Source organism: Artemia sp. Qi Xiang Cuo, chromosome 15 (assembly GCF_049724085.1).
Source record: "Artemia sp. Qi Xiang Cuo chromosome 15, ASM4972408v1, whole genome shotgun sequence".
NCBI classification, from domain to species: domain Eukaryota; kingdom Metazoa; phylum Arthropoda; class Branchiopoda; order Anostraca; family Artemiidae; genus Artemia; species Artemia sp. Qi Xiang Cuo.
This window is the reverse complement of record NC_142808.1, coordinates 19,359,535-19,376,729: the sequence shown is the minus strand read 5'-3', so window position 1 is coordinate 19,376,729 and position 17,195 is coordinate 19,359,535. Positions and strand designations below refer to the sequence as shown.

Genomic DNA, 17,195 nt, shown 5'->3' with positions numbered 1-17,195 from the left:
GTTCCAGAGGTAAGGAAATTTTATATTTTGCAAAAAATGGCACTTTGCGAGCCATCTTTGACGGCCTCTATCTCGGGTTGAAACGACAGCGATGCAAAAACGGGACCTGATTTTCCTTTGAAGTAGTATATTGAATAACACCTGAATCTATTAAGGTTCTTGTTCTTCCAGACTTGATATGAACTATACTATCACAACTTCAGAAATTAGCCTAAGCCAAAGAGAATCAGAAACTAAAGTGAATTGGATCTACTCACATGGCTCTTACATGACTGTGGACTATAACATGACTGTGTAATAAAAGTACTAGTCGAATGACCCTAGGTAGAGCTACTGAGTTCAATTTTTAAAAGTAAAAAAGACTATAATAGCCTTTTCCGCAGCCTGAAGAAAATGTACCTTCATGTTGACGAATTTTGCCAAGTTTCTGTTTTAATCAAAGCAGAAAAATCTGCTTTTCTGGCTGGAAAACTTTGCTTTAAAAAAGAGTTTTTTGCATCAACAACCGTACTATTGACGGTAAAATACTAATATATTGATCTTTTTTATGTGGGTGCTCAGAGTGTTTTTTTTCTATAAAATTTATTGGAACATTTTACAGAATTACTCTCTCAATCAAACATACCACCAAGAATTAGCATGGCGACGTTACTTTGATCGGTATCGTTTGACAAAATATGTCTTTTTCGTCATATGTTTTAGTTCTCCTATCTTCGAAATCAACAGCATAGGTGGCGGTATAATCTTGCTTGAAAATTATAGATGACGCTACCGATTCCCATGGATATTCGAATCATAATTTTCATAGTTACATGGTGTAGTCTAAGGCTGAGTTATTTTTATTTTCACGAATTTTAAAGAAATTCTAGAAGTAGAAACATAGCTCATTATACTAATTATAATAATTTCAATTCAATGTTGAGTACTATATTTTCTATTTATAAATCTGTCAAGAAAATCGAAATCGTATTTGAAACTAAGCAACAAATGAAACCGTAAAATCAAAAGCATACAAACCATTTATTTTGTCAATCAGCTGTTTGTGCGAGCCCCCATAAAATGGTTCGATTAAAAGAACTTTCTGTTTGGAGCTTTCCATTGTATTCTGAAAGAAAAAATTATGTTAACGACAAATTACATATAATTTTTGCTATTTTGCATTAGCGTATGGCTTTAAAAAAAAATACTAGAGCATGAGAGAAGCTAAAAATCCTTTCAACTTCTTGGATGAACCCTGCGGCACTAAATGCAGTGGAGTGCAGGCAGCCAATTCTTGGATTGGTCGCAAGGTGGTTGTGACTGGGTATGGGTACCAACAGAAGGACCAGAGTGGCTATTGTCTACTTTACCCGAGAAGGTCCAAAATACAGATGAATTGTAAAACCCTGCAACCTTCTGGAAAAAAAATTAATACTCTTTTTTTATAAAAAAAAAAATGGTTCTTAGGTTTTGATGTTATTAAAAATGTCCCCCCAGCCTTTAGGGCAAAATTTTAGCGGAATATCACGATTTCTGCCAAGGATAAAATTCAGTCTTAAACAAAATAGTTCCATCTGTTATTTTCCAATTAATTCATAGATACAAAAATTAACGGCATATAAAAGTTTTTTATCTAACAACTTTATCATTTTATTTTATCTGAACTAACTAATTTTCAGGAATTCATCTTCTACAACTTCACAGGGTCCAAACCCATAAGTAACATGGATGCAAATTTTAGAGACTTGGATTATAACTGCAAGCAAAAGGATTTAAGGATAAAATGCGTATCCATCGCACAAAGACTTGTCCAAAGCTTTTATGAATTAAATAAAAAAAACAAGTTTTTTAAACTGAAAGTAAGGAGCGACAGTAAAACTTAAAACGAACAGAAATTATTCTGTATATGAAAGAGACTGTCCCCTCCTCAACGCCTCGCTCTTTACGCTAAAGTTTGACTCTGTCTCACAACTTTATTTTTTAAAACAATAAAAAACCTTAGCGTAAAGAGCGAGGCGTTATACAGAATATACAGAATATACAGAATAATTTCTGTTCGTTTTAAGTTTTAATGTCGCTCCTTACTTTCAGTTTAAAAAACTTGTTTTTTTTAATTTAATATCTTTTCAGAACAAGTTTTTTTCTTAATATTCTCTCCTAAACCAATTTTACTACTTCAATTACTCATCCTTTTCACCCACAACTTTACTTTATGGCTTTTTGAGTACCCAACACCAAGCAATACTTTCAAAGGCTTTTTTATATCTTTTAAGAAGAAGTTCATTACTTAATGTCCCTCCTAAACAAATTTTACAACTTGAATTACTCATCCTTTTTACCCACAACTTTACTATATGGCTTTTTGAATACCCTAACACCTAGCAATACTTTCAAAAGGCTTTTTTTTATATCTTTTCAGAACAAGTTCTTTTCTTAATGTCCCACCTAAACCAATTTTACAACTTGAAGTACTTAACCTTTTCACACACTGCTCTACTTTATAACTTTTTGAATACCCCAACACAAAGCAGTACTTTCAAAAGGCTTTTTTATATCTTTTCAGAACAAGTTCTTTTCTTAATATCCCTCCTAAAGCCATTTTTCAACTTGAAGTACTCATCCTTTTCACCCACAACTTTACTTTATGGCTTTTTGAATACTACCCCAACACCAAGTGATACTTTCAAAAGGCTTTTTTTATATCTTTTCAGAACAAGCTCTTTTCTTATTGTCCCTCCTAAACCAATTTTACAACTTGTAGTACTCATCTTTTTCACGCACAACTTGATTTTATGGCTTTTTTAATACCCCAACACCAAGCAATGCGTTTTAAGGCTTTTTTATATCTTTTCAGGACAATTGTTGTTCTTAATGTCCCTCCTAAACCAATTTTACAACTTGAAGTACTCATCCTTTTCACCAACAACTTTACTTTATGGCTTCTTGAATACCTCAACGCCAAGCAGAGTCTTCACAACGAAGTGAAGAGAAGTTCAAGTTCTCTTCTGAATTTTCTCAAAGAAAAGAAAAAAGTTAGAGTCCAATTTTAATTTTCTCCAAAGAAAATAAAAATATCTCCGACTAAACATTCTAAGTGTCGACCATTCTAACGTATCCTAAATAATAGAAATATAACAAAGTAATGCATAAAATATTTTTATTGAAATAACAACATGTAGAATATTAACATAAAGGTATATTACGTACATTATAATACACTATTAATATTATTGAGCCACTTTGAACATTTTGAATCTGTTCCATAAAATAAATCATTGGGTTCTCTATTGATACTAGAGTTACTCATTTCTCTTAGTTCATAACCACTTGAATAATCATTATTCCATTTCGAGTCATATATAATTTTTACTGGGATGTCACATACAGGTTCAATACACATTTCATCCTTGTTATAATTTAATTCATTGACCATATGATCTTTGGTAGTAATAATTTTCACTTATGCTTTATTCTCCATTAATTTATCTTGACATTCAGTAGTAATATTGGCTGCCAATGCGCTTTTTATTTTGACTGTGACTTCATTGTCTATTGTCACATTATTTTTACAGAGGTAACAGTTCTGGCACGTTGACAAGATATGATTTATAATGTTGGTACAGGAGTATGCATATCTTCTTTTTCTCTTTGTTTTCATTCGAATGCTAACACCGGAAAGATGGCAATAAGATCTGTCAACGGCTAACATATTACCAGAACCATTAGCTAGAAGTTGTCCCTCTTCCTCAACTATTATTTTTATGTTGGCATTCTCTCTGAGTACTAGCTTCTCTTGAAATGATACTTTCTTATATCCACCATTTGTATTATGGAAATTTTTGAGTACTTCAAAGGAATTTAACTCCTCACTTTCATGACAACGTAGGCATACATTCCCAATAAGATCTCCAATACTACTTTTTTCATATTTCAAATATATCTCTTTGTCAGCATTCAAGAAAACGATGACTTTATCATGCATACACACTTTTCTCGGATAATTCATTTTCACTTCATTTTTAAATATGATGTCAGTGTTTATCCGTCCAATGGATGAAAATTACTAATCTAATCCATGCAATAAACTAGATAGTCTCAATAAACTATCATGGAGTACCACTGGGAAAGCCGCTTCCGATGTAAGTGCAATCATAGAGTACGATTACTATAGCCGCAAGCATATTTCATGTTGTTATAGATGGTAGCACAACTGATTTATCCTTCACCCGGGCACCTGCAGCCAACATACAATATCACAACTTTTTTTTCAAGTAACCGCATTCACGTTAGGTTCATTTAGGTTCACTTAGCATGGCCCACAACGCTAAGTGAACCTAAATGAACCTAACGGTAATGCATTTACTTGAAAAAAGGGTGGTATTGTAGGTTGGCTGCAGGTGCCCGGGTGAAGGAAAAATAAGTTGTGCTGCCATCTATAACAACATGAAATATGCTTGCGGCTATAGTAATCGTACACTGTGCTTGCTCTTACATCGGAACCGGCTATCCCAGTGGTACTCCATGGTAGTTTATCGAGACTATCTAGTTTATTACATGTATTAGATTATAATTTTCATCCATTGGACGGTTAAACACTGACATCATATTTTAAAAAAGAAGTGAAAATGAATTATTCGAGGAAAGTGTGTTTGCATGATAAAGTCATCGTTGCCTTGAATGCTAACAAAGAGATATATTTGAACTATGAAAAAAGTAGTAGTGGAGATCTTATTGGGAATGTATGCCTACATTGTCATGACAGTGAGAAGTTAAATTCCTTAGGAGTACTCAAGAATTTCCATCATGCAAATGGTGGATATAAGAAAGTATCATTTCCAGAGAAGTTAGTACTCAAAGAGAATGCCAACATAAAAATAATAGTTGATGAAGAGGGACAACTTCTAGCTAATGGTTCTGGTAACATGTTAGCCGTTGATAGATCGTATCGCCATCTTTCCGGTCTTAGCATTCGAATGAAAACAAAGGGAAAAAGAAGACATGCATACTGCTGCACCAACATCATAAATCATATCTTGTCAACGTGCCATAACTGTTACCTCTGTAAAAATAATGTGATAATAGGCAATGAAATCACAGTCAAAATAAAAAGAGCATTTGCAGCCAATATCACTAATGAAAGTCAAGATAAATTAATGGAGAATAAAGCATAAGTGAAAATTATGGTCAATGAATTAAATAATAGCAAGATGAAATGTGTATTGAACCTGTATGTGACATCCCAGTAAAAATTATATATGACTCGAAATGGAATAATGATTGTTCAAGTGGTTATGAACTAAGAGAAGTGAGTAACTCTAGTATCAAGAGAGAACCTAATGATTTATTTTATGGAACAGATTCAAAATGCTCAAAGTGGCTGAATGATATTAATAGTGCATTATAATGTATGTAATATACTTTTATGTTAACATTCTACATGTTGTTATTTCAATAAAAATATTTTATGCTTTACTTTGTTATATTTCTATTATTTAGGATACGTTAACATGTCGACGCTTAGAATGTTTATTAGAAAAGTCAGAGATTTTTTTATTTTCTTTGGAGAAAATTAGAATTGGACTATAACTTTTTCTTTTCTTTGAGAAAATTCAGAAGAGAACTTGAACTTTTCTTCACTTCATTGTGAAAACTGTGTTTTGTGTTGAGGTATTCAAAAAGCCATAAAGTAATGTTGTGGGTGAAAAGGATGAGTACTTCAAGTTGTAAAATTGGTTCAGGATAGACATTAAGAAAGGAACTTGTTCTGAAAAGATATAAAAAAGCTGAAAGTATTGCTTGGTGTTGGGGTATGCAAAAAGTCGTAAAGTAAAGTTGTGAGTGAAAAGGATGAGTACTTCAAAATGTAAAATTGGTTTAGGAGGGGCATTAAGAAAAAAATTTGTTCTGAAAAGATATAAAAATTTCTCTTAAAGTTTTGCTTGGTGTTGAGGTATTCAAAAAGCCATAAAGTAAAGTTGTGGGTGAAGAGGATGAGTACTTCAATTTGTAAAATTGATTTAGGAGGGAACATTAAGAAAGGAACTTGTTCTGAAAAGATACAAAAAAGCCTTTGAAAGTATTGCTGGGTGTTGAGGTATTCAAAAAGCCATAAAGTAAAGTTGTAGGTGAAACGGATGAGGACTTTAATTTGTAAAATGGGCTTAGGAGGGAACATTAAGAAAGGAACTTGTTCTGAAAAGATATAAAAAAGCCTTTTGAATGTATTGCTTGGTGTTGGGGTATTCAAACAGCCATAAAGTAAAGTTGTGGATGAAAAGGATCAGTACTTCAAGTTGTAAAATTGTTTTAGGAAGTAACATTAAGAAAGGAACTTGTTCTGAAAAGATATAAAAAAACATTTTGAAAGTATTGCTTGGTGTTGGGGTATTCAAAAAGCCATAAAGTAAAGTTGTGGGTGAAAAGGATGAGTACTTCAAGTTGTAAAATTGGTTTAGGAGGGGCATTAAGAAAGGAATTTGCTCTGAAAAGATATAAAAAGCCTTTCGAATGTATTGCGCGGTGTTGGGGCATTCAAAAAGCCATAAAGTAAAGTTGTGGGTGAAAAGAAGGAGTACTTCAAGTTGTAAAATGGGTTTAGGAGGGACTTTAAGAAAAGAACTTGTTCTGAAAAGATATAAAAAAATCCTTTTGAAAGTATTGCTTGGTGTTGGGGTATTCAAAAAGCCATAAAGTAAAGTTGTGGGTGAAAAGCATGGGTACTTCAAGTTGTAAAATTGGTTTAGGAGGGAACATTAAAAGAGGAAATAATTCTGAAAAGATACAAAAAAGGTTTTTGAAAGTATTGCTTGGTGTTGGGGTGTTCCAAAAGTCATAAACTAATTTTTTGGATGAAAAGGATGAGTACTTCAAGTTGTAAAATGGGTTTAGGATGGAACATTAAGAAAGGAACTTGTTCTGAAAAGATATAAAAAGCCTTTTGAATGTATTGCTTGGTGTTGTTGGTGTTCAAAAAGCCATAAAGTAAAGTTGTGGGTGAAAAGGATGAGTACTCCAAGTTGTAAAATTGGTTTAGGAGGGAACATTAAGAAAAGAACTCGTTCTGAAAAGATATTAAAAAGCCTTTTGAAAGTATTGCTTGGTGTTGGGGTATTCAAAAAGCCATAACGTAAAGTGGTGGGTGAAAAGGATGAGTACTTCAAGTTGTAAAATTGGTTTAGGAGGGAACATTATGAAAAGAACTTGTTTTGAAAAGATATAAAAAAATTTTTAGAAAGTATTGCTTGGTGTTGGGGTATTCAAAAAGCCATAAATTAAAGTCGTGGGTGAAAAGAATGAGTACTTCAAGATGTAAAATGGGTTTAGGTGGTACATTAAGAAAAGAACTTGTTCTGAAAAGATATAAAAGAGCCTTTGAAAGTATTGCTTGGTGTTGGGGTATTCAAAAAGCCTTAAAGTAAAGTTGTGGGTGAAAAAGATGAGTACTTCAAATTGTAAAATTGGTTTAGGAGGGATATTAAGAAAAGAACTTGTTCTGAAAAGATAAAAAAAAGCCTTTTGAAAAGTATTGCTTGATGTTGGGGTGTACAAAAAAAGTATTAAAAAATGGGTTGGGGGCCCGGGGGACCCTTTGACGTTGGTGTAGGGGACCTCATAACATTGTTTAAATGGAACTTATGTATTATAACAACCACAGAGTTTCACTCCAAATCATCTTCTAAAATGTCTCAAACTGTTTCGCCTAAATCATCTTCTAAAATGTCTCAAACTGTTTCGCCTAAATAATCCCCTAGAAGGAATTTCTGCGTGTTCCTTTGTTTCGGCATCCCTGCGCTGTCACAATTGAAATTCTTAGCAAACCATTTCCCGCGTAAAATATAGTAAATCTTTCTTCATCTCATAGGTGTTCCTAGCTACACTATTAAGGTTTCGATAGAATATTAGTTTCCGAATTTATCACTAAGCCTAAAGATCAGAGAAGCCATATTGTTAAAGGGAATTTCTATCTCTTTGGAGTCCCGCATAATTCCTAGGAAACAAGTGATGTAATTTCTAATTCCGTTTGTGGATCAATAATTTCCCGCCAGATTATGTAATCAATTTCCTAGAAATCCAGTTCTCCTCTTGTTCTAGTCGATCATGCAATCAATTTCTCAGAAATCCAGTTCCCCTCGGGTGGATCAATACATTGTATCGTTAGAATTCAATGCGCATGTGCAAACTTTGTCCCGGAGTCACTACACCTAGAAACAACAAATAAATCGACCTTGAAAAATGGAGTCATTGACCCCATTAGACCCGATCAATAATCCTTGAATAAATTATGTACGTACGGGAGTCGAAAGGGCTTCCCTACTGACGTGTGCTTTTTTCCCGGGGGTAATCGTATCGAACCAATAGTACTAGAAGATCGGGAGAGGGGTCATTCGAACGGAATTCATTCATCTTTTATTAACGACCAAAAAGATTGGAGAGCAACTAGCTTCCCTCGCACGCTTCTTTTTTCCCCAATGACATCTGATCAAAACTTTGAGACAGCTATTTGATTCAGCATTGCTAAAAGGTTCAAAAATTATGCGTTTAGAGATGACTTGACCACCATAGTCCTTGGAAAAGGGCTTAGAAATTTACACAATTTTCCCAATGTTAAAATATAGTATTTTTTATTGGGAAATATATAGATCTTTTGTGAGGGGGGGGGGGTAATTTTCTGCCGATGGATTTACCACGTAAGAAGGTTGTTTGAAGTTGAACGTTGTTTCGGGTGTGACAAATTTTCCTGGTACGATTTGAAAAACGGCATGCAATCAAAAGGGAGGGATACACAAAAAAAACGGGTTATAATCTTGAAAAGGAAGTTTTTTCAGTTTAGTTTAGCACTTAAGACCCTAATTTTACCAATTACGTTAACTAAATTAATTGTTCTTATTATTACACTGAAAAAATTCCAAGTTTCGCCGAACGCTAAATGGTGTTGACAATTTTTTTATGTCGACAGTAGTGCCAGTTTCCACTCTTATAAGTTATCCATACTCTCTGGATAAAACCAGGGGCGTAGCTCCAGCATCTTTATTTGGGGGAGGAGCAAAAGGTGTTCATGTCTGGAGAGTCAAGGGGCATGTGCTATTTAATATTTTGTTATCAAAATTATTGGGGGGCACCTGATTTCTTCCCCTCCCCCAAACAACGCCAATGGATACAACTAAGGGCATATTTCCTTCCAATCCAGGGCAGGAATTTGATAGATAAAGCGTAAAAGATGGCGTTTGATACAAAGAGTGTGATTTCTGAAGGGCGGTATGCTTGTCCCATCTGTAAGGAAGAAGAGAAGATTTGGACCATCTTATCAGGAAGTGCCCGGTGCTTTCTGATTTCATGGAAAAATTCGACTAATTTGCTGCTTCTTGACATTCTTCCAAGTAGGAACCCAACAACAATAATTCAACAATAATAACCGAGTTGATATGAAAATAGTAAATACTTAGAAAGAAGGATAAGTTTATGTGATTAAGTTTTTTTGTTTCTAGGTTAGGTATTTTTCGTTAGAGATTTGTAATTTGTTATGGATTTCCTTGTTTTGTATATAGTTCTTTTTTCCTATATAGCCCCTGGGCGTTTGAAATACACTTAAATTTGGTAATTTGGTACTTTAATTTTGGTACTTTTGCATTATACGGGCCCTCAGCAAAAGTCAAGCTTAGTTAATGTTAATGAAATATAATAAAATAGGATAAATATATAATAGTTTAGAAACAAATTTGGGCTATATATTTGCACATTAGGGGGTGGGTGGGTGTTGGTAAAGCATAGCATATATTAAATACGTAACCTAACCTAGGTACCTTCCCCCCCTAAACCCCAAAAAACAACAGGTTAAATATCAAAACGTATTGGAAACCACTCTTTGCATTCCATTTCTCCGTTGAAATACCCGTTTGGCGGGTTTTGTCTCTCGTTTCCTTGATACAATGCATAGTGGTGGGCCTGCATTATGCATAAGTACCATAAATGTTTTTAAATCCCCAATCTGACTTCAACTAAATGGCCCGAAACCACTCTTCAGAATACTAGACCTTTTCTAAATCTAAATTTTACTTAGGTTAAAATTTGCCGGCTGCTTTACAGATATAAATAGAAATTCATTATAAAAACCCACATTGCCACGGTAACAGGCACAATAATAGAAGGGTTGACAAACTTTACGTCTCTTAACTCATAAATGAACATTTCAACATAAAATAAAAATAAAAAAACTTACACGCATTCAACAATATTTCTAGCCCTTTCCATCATTTCCAGCACTATTTCAAGGGGTATTTTTGAGGGAGGGGTTAGTGCCAAAAAACCGACGAATAATTTAAGAAAAATTAGAAATCATAAATCATTTTCCATAAGAAAACATACAACTTAGAGAGGCATGAGTCTAATTTGTCCTCCTTATGTATGGGCTAACTTCTACTTCACTTGATCTACAAAAACTGCCTCACCGTGCACATAACTTTAATTCATTCTAGTTGCCATATTCATTCAATAGCCAAATCGGCTATTGATGGCTCATTTTTTGAATTCTCCAGATATAGTTGTACTCAGGATTGCTACCCCTAGTGACTTATAATTTCTGTTGATTTTTCATATTGCTTGAAATCACTAAATCAGCACAGAAAATCACTAAATCAGCACATAAATCCCTAGATTATTGAAAAAAATTACGAAATCAACCAAAAAATCACTAAAACAACTGTTTTTTACCGTGCGCCAACCCTGGCTTTACTTTTGTACTTTGGGTGGATGGTTACGGGCAATTGCTATAGTCATCTGGGGGATTGAAATAAGTTGGTAATGTTGGAATTTTTACTGACAAAAAGCTTTAACAAGTTTTTATTCATTTTAATTCTTAATTTACAACTCTTAATTACTTTAATTACTTAATTCCAGATATTGTAGATTTTTAGACCATAACTTATAAATTTGTTTTTTTTTTTTTTTTTTAAACGTACTTGCCTATAGTGGATTTAAGACTATTTTGTACCGAAGCACCAAAAATGAAATGAATTCACAAGTTTTTGCCTTTGGCATCAATTACAGTCCAAATTTTTAGCATGTATTTTCACTTACCACAGAGTATTAGGTGACAAGTAAAAGCCTTTTGTTTTCTTACCAGTAACTATCCACTAGCTGTATTACTGCTTAAAAGGGAAATGGAACACAAATCCCAAATAAAAAAGATTTGGTAAACATTTAGGTGAAACCTTTAGAGAATTATCATTCCTACATTTTATCATTTCTTTTTGGCCAGAAAATCTGTTAAAGCTTTAAAACAGGAATATCAAAATACCAAAATATTATACGATTATAAATTTATACACAAAATCTCTTTAAATCTTTATTGTCTTTTTGTATTAAAAAAAAATTAATGAATGAAGAACAAAAGGAAGAATTTATTGATCATAACCCATACGTAATTTCTTTTTCACCGAAGAACACATGGAAGATTCAATGCATCTGGGACAAACCTATGCACATGCATGAGATACTAAATGGCAATGGGGTCCAGCCTGTTTCGCAGGAGGCTCGTAAGGAACATCAGTCGAGACAAATGTGTTTCTGCTGAGGCACTGGAGTGAGACAAGGACACAAATACTTCAATGAGTCTGGGAAGGGTCAAGAGCAAAGAATTTTCACCACCATCTATACAAACCCCTAAAAAGGACCAAAACCACTCAGGTTTTAGCTTGGGGTTTTCTTCAGACTTCTTCATCAACATGCGGACACATTTTCCACTTGGTGTTGAGCAAATCTTATTTAAAATTTAAAGTTGAAGAAAATCTACTGTGCATCAAAGCAATAGAGTATAGAGGAAATTGCACCAGAAATGGCCATTGTCGGATTAAAACATTTGAGTGGATTCAGAAGAGCAAAGGCATTGATTCGTAATTTAATTTCCAAACATAGCTTTGAATAGAAAGTGATCAATTTCAACAGCACATTGTTCAATATTTGGTGTTCAAGATTTTCTCCTATCTTACTGGTATGCGCTTCAAATTTCACCTACGAAATACATGTCTTTGAAGTTTTGCAGATTATTAGGCTTTGTAACTTCTATAGCAAATGGGCAAGTGCAAGCCGAAACATCTTCAAGCAGTTTTTCACCTTATTAAGACGTAAATGAACTTGAACCTCTTCACTCAGAAACTCTACATTAAGTCGGTAAACCACTGTTAGAATTTTACCAAGAAACACATCTTGTAATTTAAAATCTAAAATTTAAAATTTTTCACCTTATTAAGACGTAAATGAACTTGAACCTCTTCACTCTGAAACTCTACATTAAGTCGGTAAACCACTGTTAGAATTTTACCAAGAAACACATTATGTAATTTAAAATCATCGCTTATTTGTGCATTCTAAAAGGCATGAGTGGATGGTATATTATCTGCAATATAAGATTAAAAATAAAGGTTAAACGACCAACATTAATCTAAAAGATATTAAGCCACTCTCTCCATCGCCAGCCATCTCGTGTTGTTAGGGTAAGTCAGACAGCGCTCAGCTACATCAGGAAATGCATGGCACTGCCTAAATTTTATTTGCAATTTTGGGCTAAACTCAATAAACGTAAGAAATATCATTACTGAACTGCATAGCACACGGGTCTAAGACATCACATGCAGCAGCTGAGCAAAGGGTAAACGAATGGCATATACAACCGACAGTTGCAAGCCTCGTTGCATACTGCAGCTATCTCGAATTCACGTTTTTTTTCAAATTACAGTTTTTATTATTGCAGTTGAATTTGTCCTTGCTGAGACCATTAGGTTTGCCTTTTTATTTTTTTTCTGACTGCTTCATTTAATCCTTAACTTTCATTGCAACTGGTGTCCTCATCCACGTGTCTCGCTTTGCAAGTCACTGGTTGTTTCTTTTCTAGAGGAGCATTAAGCGATCCATCTGACTCTTCAAAAGAGTTAGTATCATTAAAACTAATAATGTTGGAATCACTTTTTTGTCCAGAATTTTTTTGAGTATCTTATTTAACTACATCACAACCTTGGGTTCTTGACTGTCCTCTTATGACAAAATGATGGAGATATAATGTTTGTTCTAGAACTCAATCTGAAATCTAGGCCTTCTAAATGTATCGAGGGTTTTTTTAAACTTCTTTTGCCAACTTCTTTTGAACCATGGGCGCCCATAAGCTGGATTCCAGGGGGGGGGGCAAACCTCGTCTAATTGACACTTTTAATGCTATATAATAGAAATCTCAGAACAGAAATGTAAAAATAAGGCAGCATCATTCAGCCAGGGGGGGCGTTAGCCCCCCCATATGGACGCCCATGTTTTGAACCAGACTCATCTGAATTTTCAGGCAAATAATACAGTATTGAACTTGAAATGAGATCTAGAAAACATGTCTCCAGGGCATAATTTAGGGTCTGAGTTCATTCCTGAAAGTCTGACTCTCGTATTGCAACTATTTTTCAAGATAATGAAAAGCACTTCAGCTGGAATTATACCTCATTCAGATTTCATCCCATCTCTGCTTATTATAGTAGTTAAAGACTAGAAATATGTTCATAATCCACCTACTTAGAAGTTAGGATGTGAATATAGGCTAAAATAAAAATAATGTAATATATTTTCCGCACTTGCAACAAACATAAAATCGAGCCGCGTGTCGTACATCCTGAGACTGTTCTCTATTACATATTCCTTAAATTTTCTTCTTTATTAAATAGGTAGCACGGTTTACAGTCATCTGCCCTGATCGGCTATTTTGATATGCAATAAATTCGTTATCCACTGACAAATCAGGTCAGTTGAATAGCAGTATCATCATAATCTAAATTACTGTATTAAAAGGTGGAATCCAAACATAGTAAAATCACCAAATGAAAAACAATCACTAAGTTTTATAATAATCACCAACGGTGCCAACCCCACTGTGAACAAAACCCTTTGACAACATTTAGAAACATCAAAGTATATTAGTATCATCTAGAAATGAGGATTTTCCCAGATTGCAAGTTGCGACTAGAATTCAGAGTTACCGTTCATCTAGTCTTTGCAACTATTCAAAAATTTCTTTGTTAATTTAGTTTCTATTTGTTAGTAATTGATTCGACACGAGAATATATACGCTGAATGTAAAAAACTAAGTTTCAAAATAATATTGTGTTTGTAAAATCGTCTTTTTATATAATATTTTGTAAACCCCTACTACACTATTAAATGAATCTACGAAATGTTATTCATTTTATAATATTGTACAATCTGGGTTTAAAATAAGTTTAGCGCTCATGGTATGCATACTCTTGGAAAATGTGTGTCGAAACCAGAGGCTTGAGAATCAATAAAGATCCCATATGAGTCAAAATTTAATGGAACTTACGACGAAATAAAACACGTAATGCCTTTCAAGCAAAGTCACACCAACGAGGGGGCTAAGGGATTAATAAATTATTACAAAAAGAGATACTTATGCATTATGCGGTACCCACGAAAGAAGTCAAGTTGGGTAAATGCTAATGAAATAAAATAAAATAGGATGAGTCTATAATAATTTAGAAAAAAATTTGGGCTATATATTTGTACATTGGGGGGGGGGGGGGGTAAAGCAGAGTATATAGTAAATACGTAACCTAACGTATCCTAGGTACCTTCCTCCCTAAACCCCAAAAAACAACAGTTTAAGTATTGTAAACGCAATAACATATCACGCTTTGCGAACCATTTATCTAGCAAATACCCGTTTGTCTGCTTTCCTGTCTGGTTTCCTTGTAAAGTCTATAGCGGTGGGTACCGTATAATGCATAAGTACCCAAAATGAGATGACATTTCGAAGTTTAGAAGCACCAATATTTTTCAGCATACAATTCAGTTTGGAGTAAATATTGGTGTTTCGAAGCTAAATCAGGTTAAAGTGTTGTTGAAATTCCTAGTAGGCTTGAACTGGGTTTTACTCAGCGTATTGTGATTATTCGTTTTTTCGTAATTGTTGGTTTTTTGTAATTGATAATTCGTATTCGTTTCTGGTACTTTGTTATGTAGAAAAAAAACCTCTAAAGATTGAAGTGGTCTGATTAATACTAATAGATAATTTTGCTTTATTAGGATTAATGGAAATTAAATTTCATAAAATAGGTTAAATTAATAAGCAGAAATGCAAGATCAATAAATAGAAAAACACTTACGACGACAGAACTTACGACGAAATAAAACACGTAATGCCTTTCAAGCAAAGTCACACCAACGAGGGGGCTAAGGGAAGTCAGTTGGCAAAACAAGTCAAGTTGGGTAAATGCTAATGAAATAAAATAAAATAGGATGAGTCTATAATAGTTTAGAAACAAATTTGGGCTATATATTTGTACATTGGGGGGGGGGGGTTAAAGCAAAGTATATAGTAAATACGTAACCTAACGTAACCTAGGTACCTTCCTCCCTAAACCCCAAAAAACAACAGTTTAAATATTGTAAACGCAATAACATATCACGCTTTGCGAACCATTTATCTAGCAAATACCCGTTTATCTGCTTTCCTGTCTGGTTTCTTTGTACAATCTATAGCGGCGGGTACCGTATAATGCATAAGTACCCAAAATGAGATGACATTTCGAAGTTTAGAAGCACCAATATTTTTCAGCATACAATTCAGTTTGGAGTAAATATTGGTGTTTCGAAACTAAATCAGGTTAAAGTGTTGTTGAAATTCCTAGTAGGCTTGAACTGGGTTTTACTCAGCGTATTGTGATTATTCGTTTTTTCGTAATTGTTGGTTTTTTGTAATTGATAATTCGTATTCGTTTCTGGTACTTTTTTACGTAAAAAAAAAAAACCTCTAAAGATTGAAGTGGTCTGATTAATACTAATAGATAATTTTGCTTTATTAGGATTAATGGAAATTAAATTTCATAAAATAGGTTAAATTAATAAGCAGAAATGCAAAATCAATAAATAGAAATACAGATTATGATGTTGAATAATATAAATTGTGTAGTGAAATAAATATGACATTTAACCATTAAAAGGGGTGGGTCTGAAAGTGTTAATTTTCATAATTCTTCTTTTTAGTATGTTTAAACATAAAAGTATGAATAAAAACACTGTTGAAGGGAAAAGATCAGTTTAAAGCATGAATAGAAACTTAAATATATTTTACTGTCTTCAGGAAAAACAGTACAGTACAAAGATGGTGTTTCCGTTTGTTCTAAGAAATACAAATATCTCCCTGGAAAATTTTCCTAATCTTCTAACTGCCAACTGTTTTTGTAAGATAATTGACTGCTAGAAATGTCCCAAATCGTGGTTGAAATTTCCAGTAGGCATTTAACTAGACTTTAATCAACATGATTAGATTATTTGTTTCTTTTCTAAATGGTTTTGGCTCATTGTTTCTGAGTTTTGCATTTTTGCTGTTGCGAGCAGGAGTAAACTTTGGGAGAGGGGGGGGTTGCATCCTGAATTCATAAGTTTTCTTGGATGTCTAGGTACTTCAAATTAGCATATTTGCTTTTATTATTAGGCCCCACCCTGAATTTTTTACTATCGTTGTGGCCCCCTCCCAAAAACCAACAAATCCATGGGTAGTGTCCGAATACAAGTATTTACTGTATTTGTCTCTGTGGCGTAAGAAGTTGTCTACTCACAGGATTACTCACAGGATTCTGATGTCTTACCAACATTTGGATTCAAAGATAAAAAGAAGATAGTTGGTGTTTAGATCCTTATCACAAATAAGGACTCAACTGGTCCTGACAAGGTCCTAGCAAGGGACTCAAACAGATCCTTTGTTTGAGTTATGGGCGCCCATAAGTTGAATTCCAGGAGGGATGGCAAAGCTCATCAGGGGGGGGGCAAACCTCGTCTAATTTGCAATTTTAATGCTATATAATTGAAATCTCAGAACAAAAAAAAAATAAAATAAGGCAGCATCATTCAGCCAGGGAGGGGGCGGGTGCCCCCTGCCCCCCCCCCTTATGGGCTCCCATGGTTTGAGTGATTTTATGGGTCTATTCTTGTAGTTTTGTCTTTCGTAAATTGATGTTTTAATCTTCTTGGTTCTAGTTCACTTCTTCTATTTATATGATTAGTTACAAATAAATATTACGGGTCACATGCACAAAAAGGAGCATTAGGGCCAAGTCCTGGCAAAACAAAAAAATTAAAGAGATTTTTAAAGTTTTCCTTATAAGATTACTTCCCAAAGTAACGTTGTAAGATTACTTTCATTTATTTGTTTTGGTTTTTTAGTTTTTTTG

General features: G+C 33.9%; 1 protein-coding gene across 3 annotated transcripts in view; it reads right to left on the bottom strand.

Annotated features, from left to right (window-relative positions):
- LOC148943419 (tRNA-queuosine alpha-mannosyltransferase) overlaps window positions 1–17,195 on the bottom strand; it is a 137,866-nt gene that overhangs the window by 13,769 nt on the left and 106,902 nt on the right. For 2 of the 3 annotated variants that reach the window (XM_089101367.1, XM_089101368.1), the window contains exon 2: window positions 1,018–1,105. In XM_089101367.1, coding sequence (XP_088957493.1) covers window positions 1,018–1,099 — 82 coding nt within the window. In that variant the 5' untranslated portion in view covers window positions 1,100–1,105. Of the gene's footprint in view, window positions 1–1,017; window positions 1,106–15,143; window positions 15,226–17,195 lie in introns of those variants that run through there. The other variant, XM_089101366.1, reaches the window with a different exon arrangement.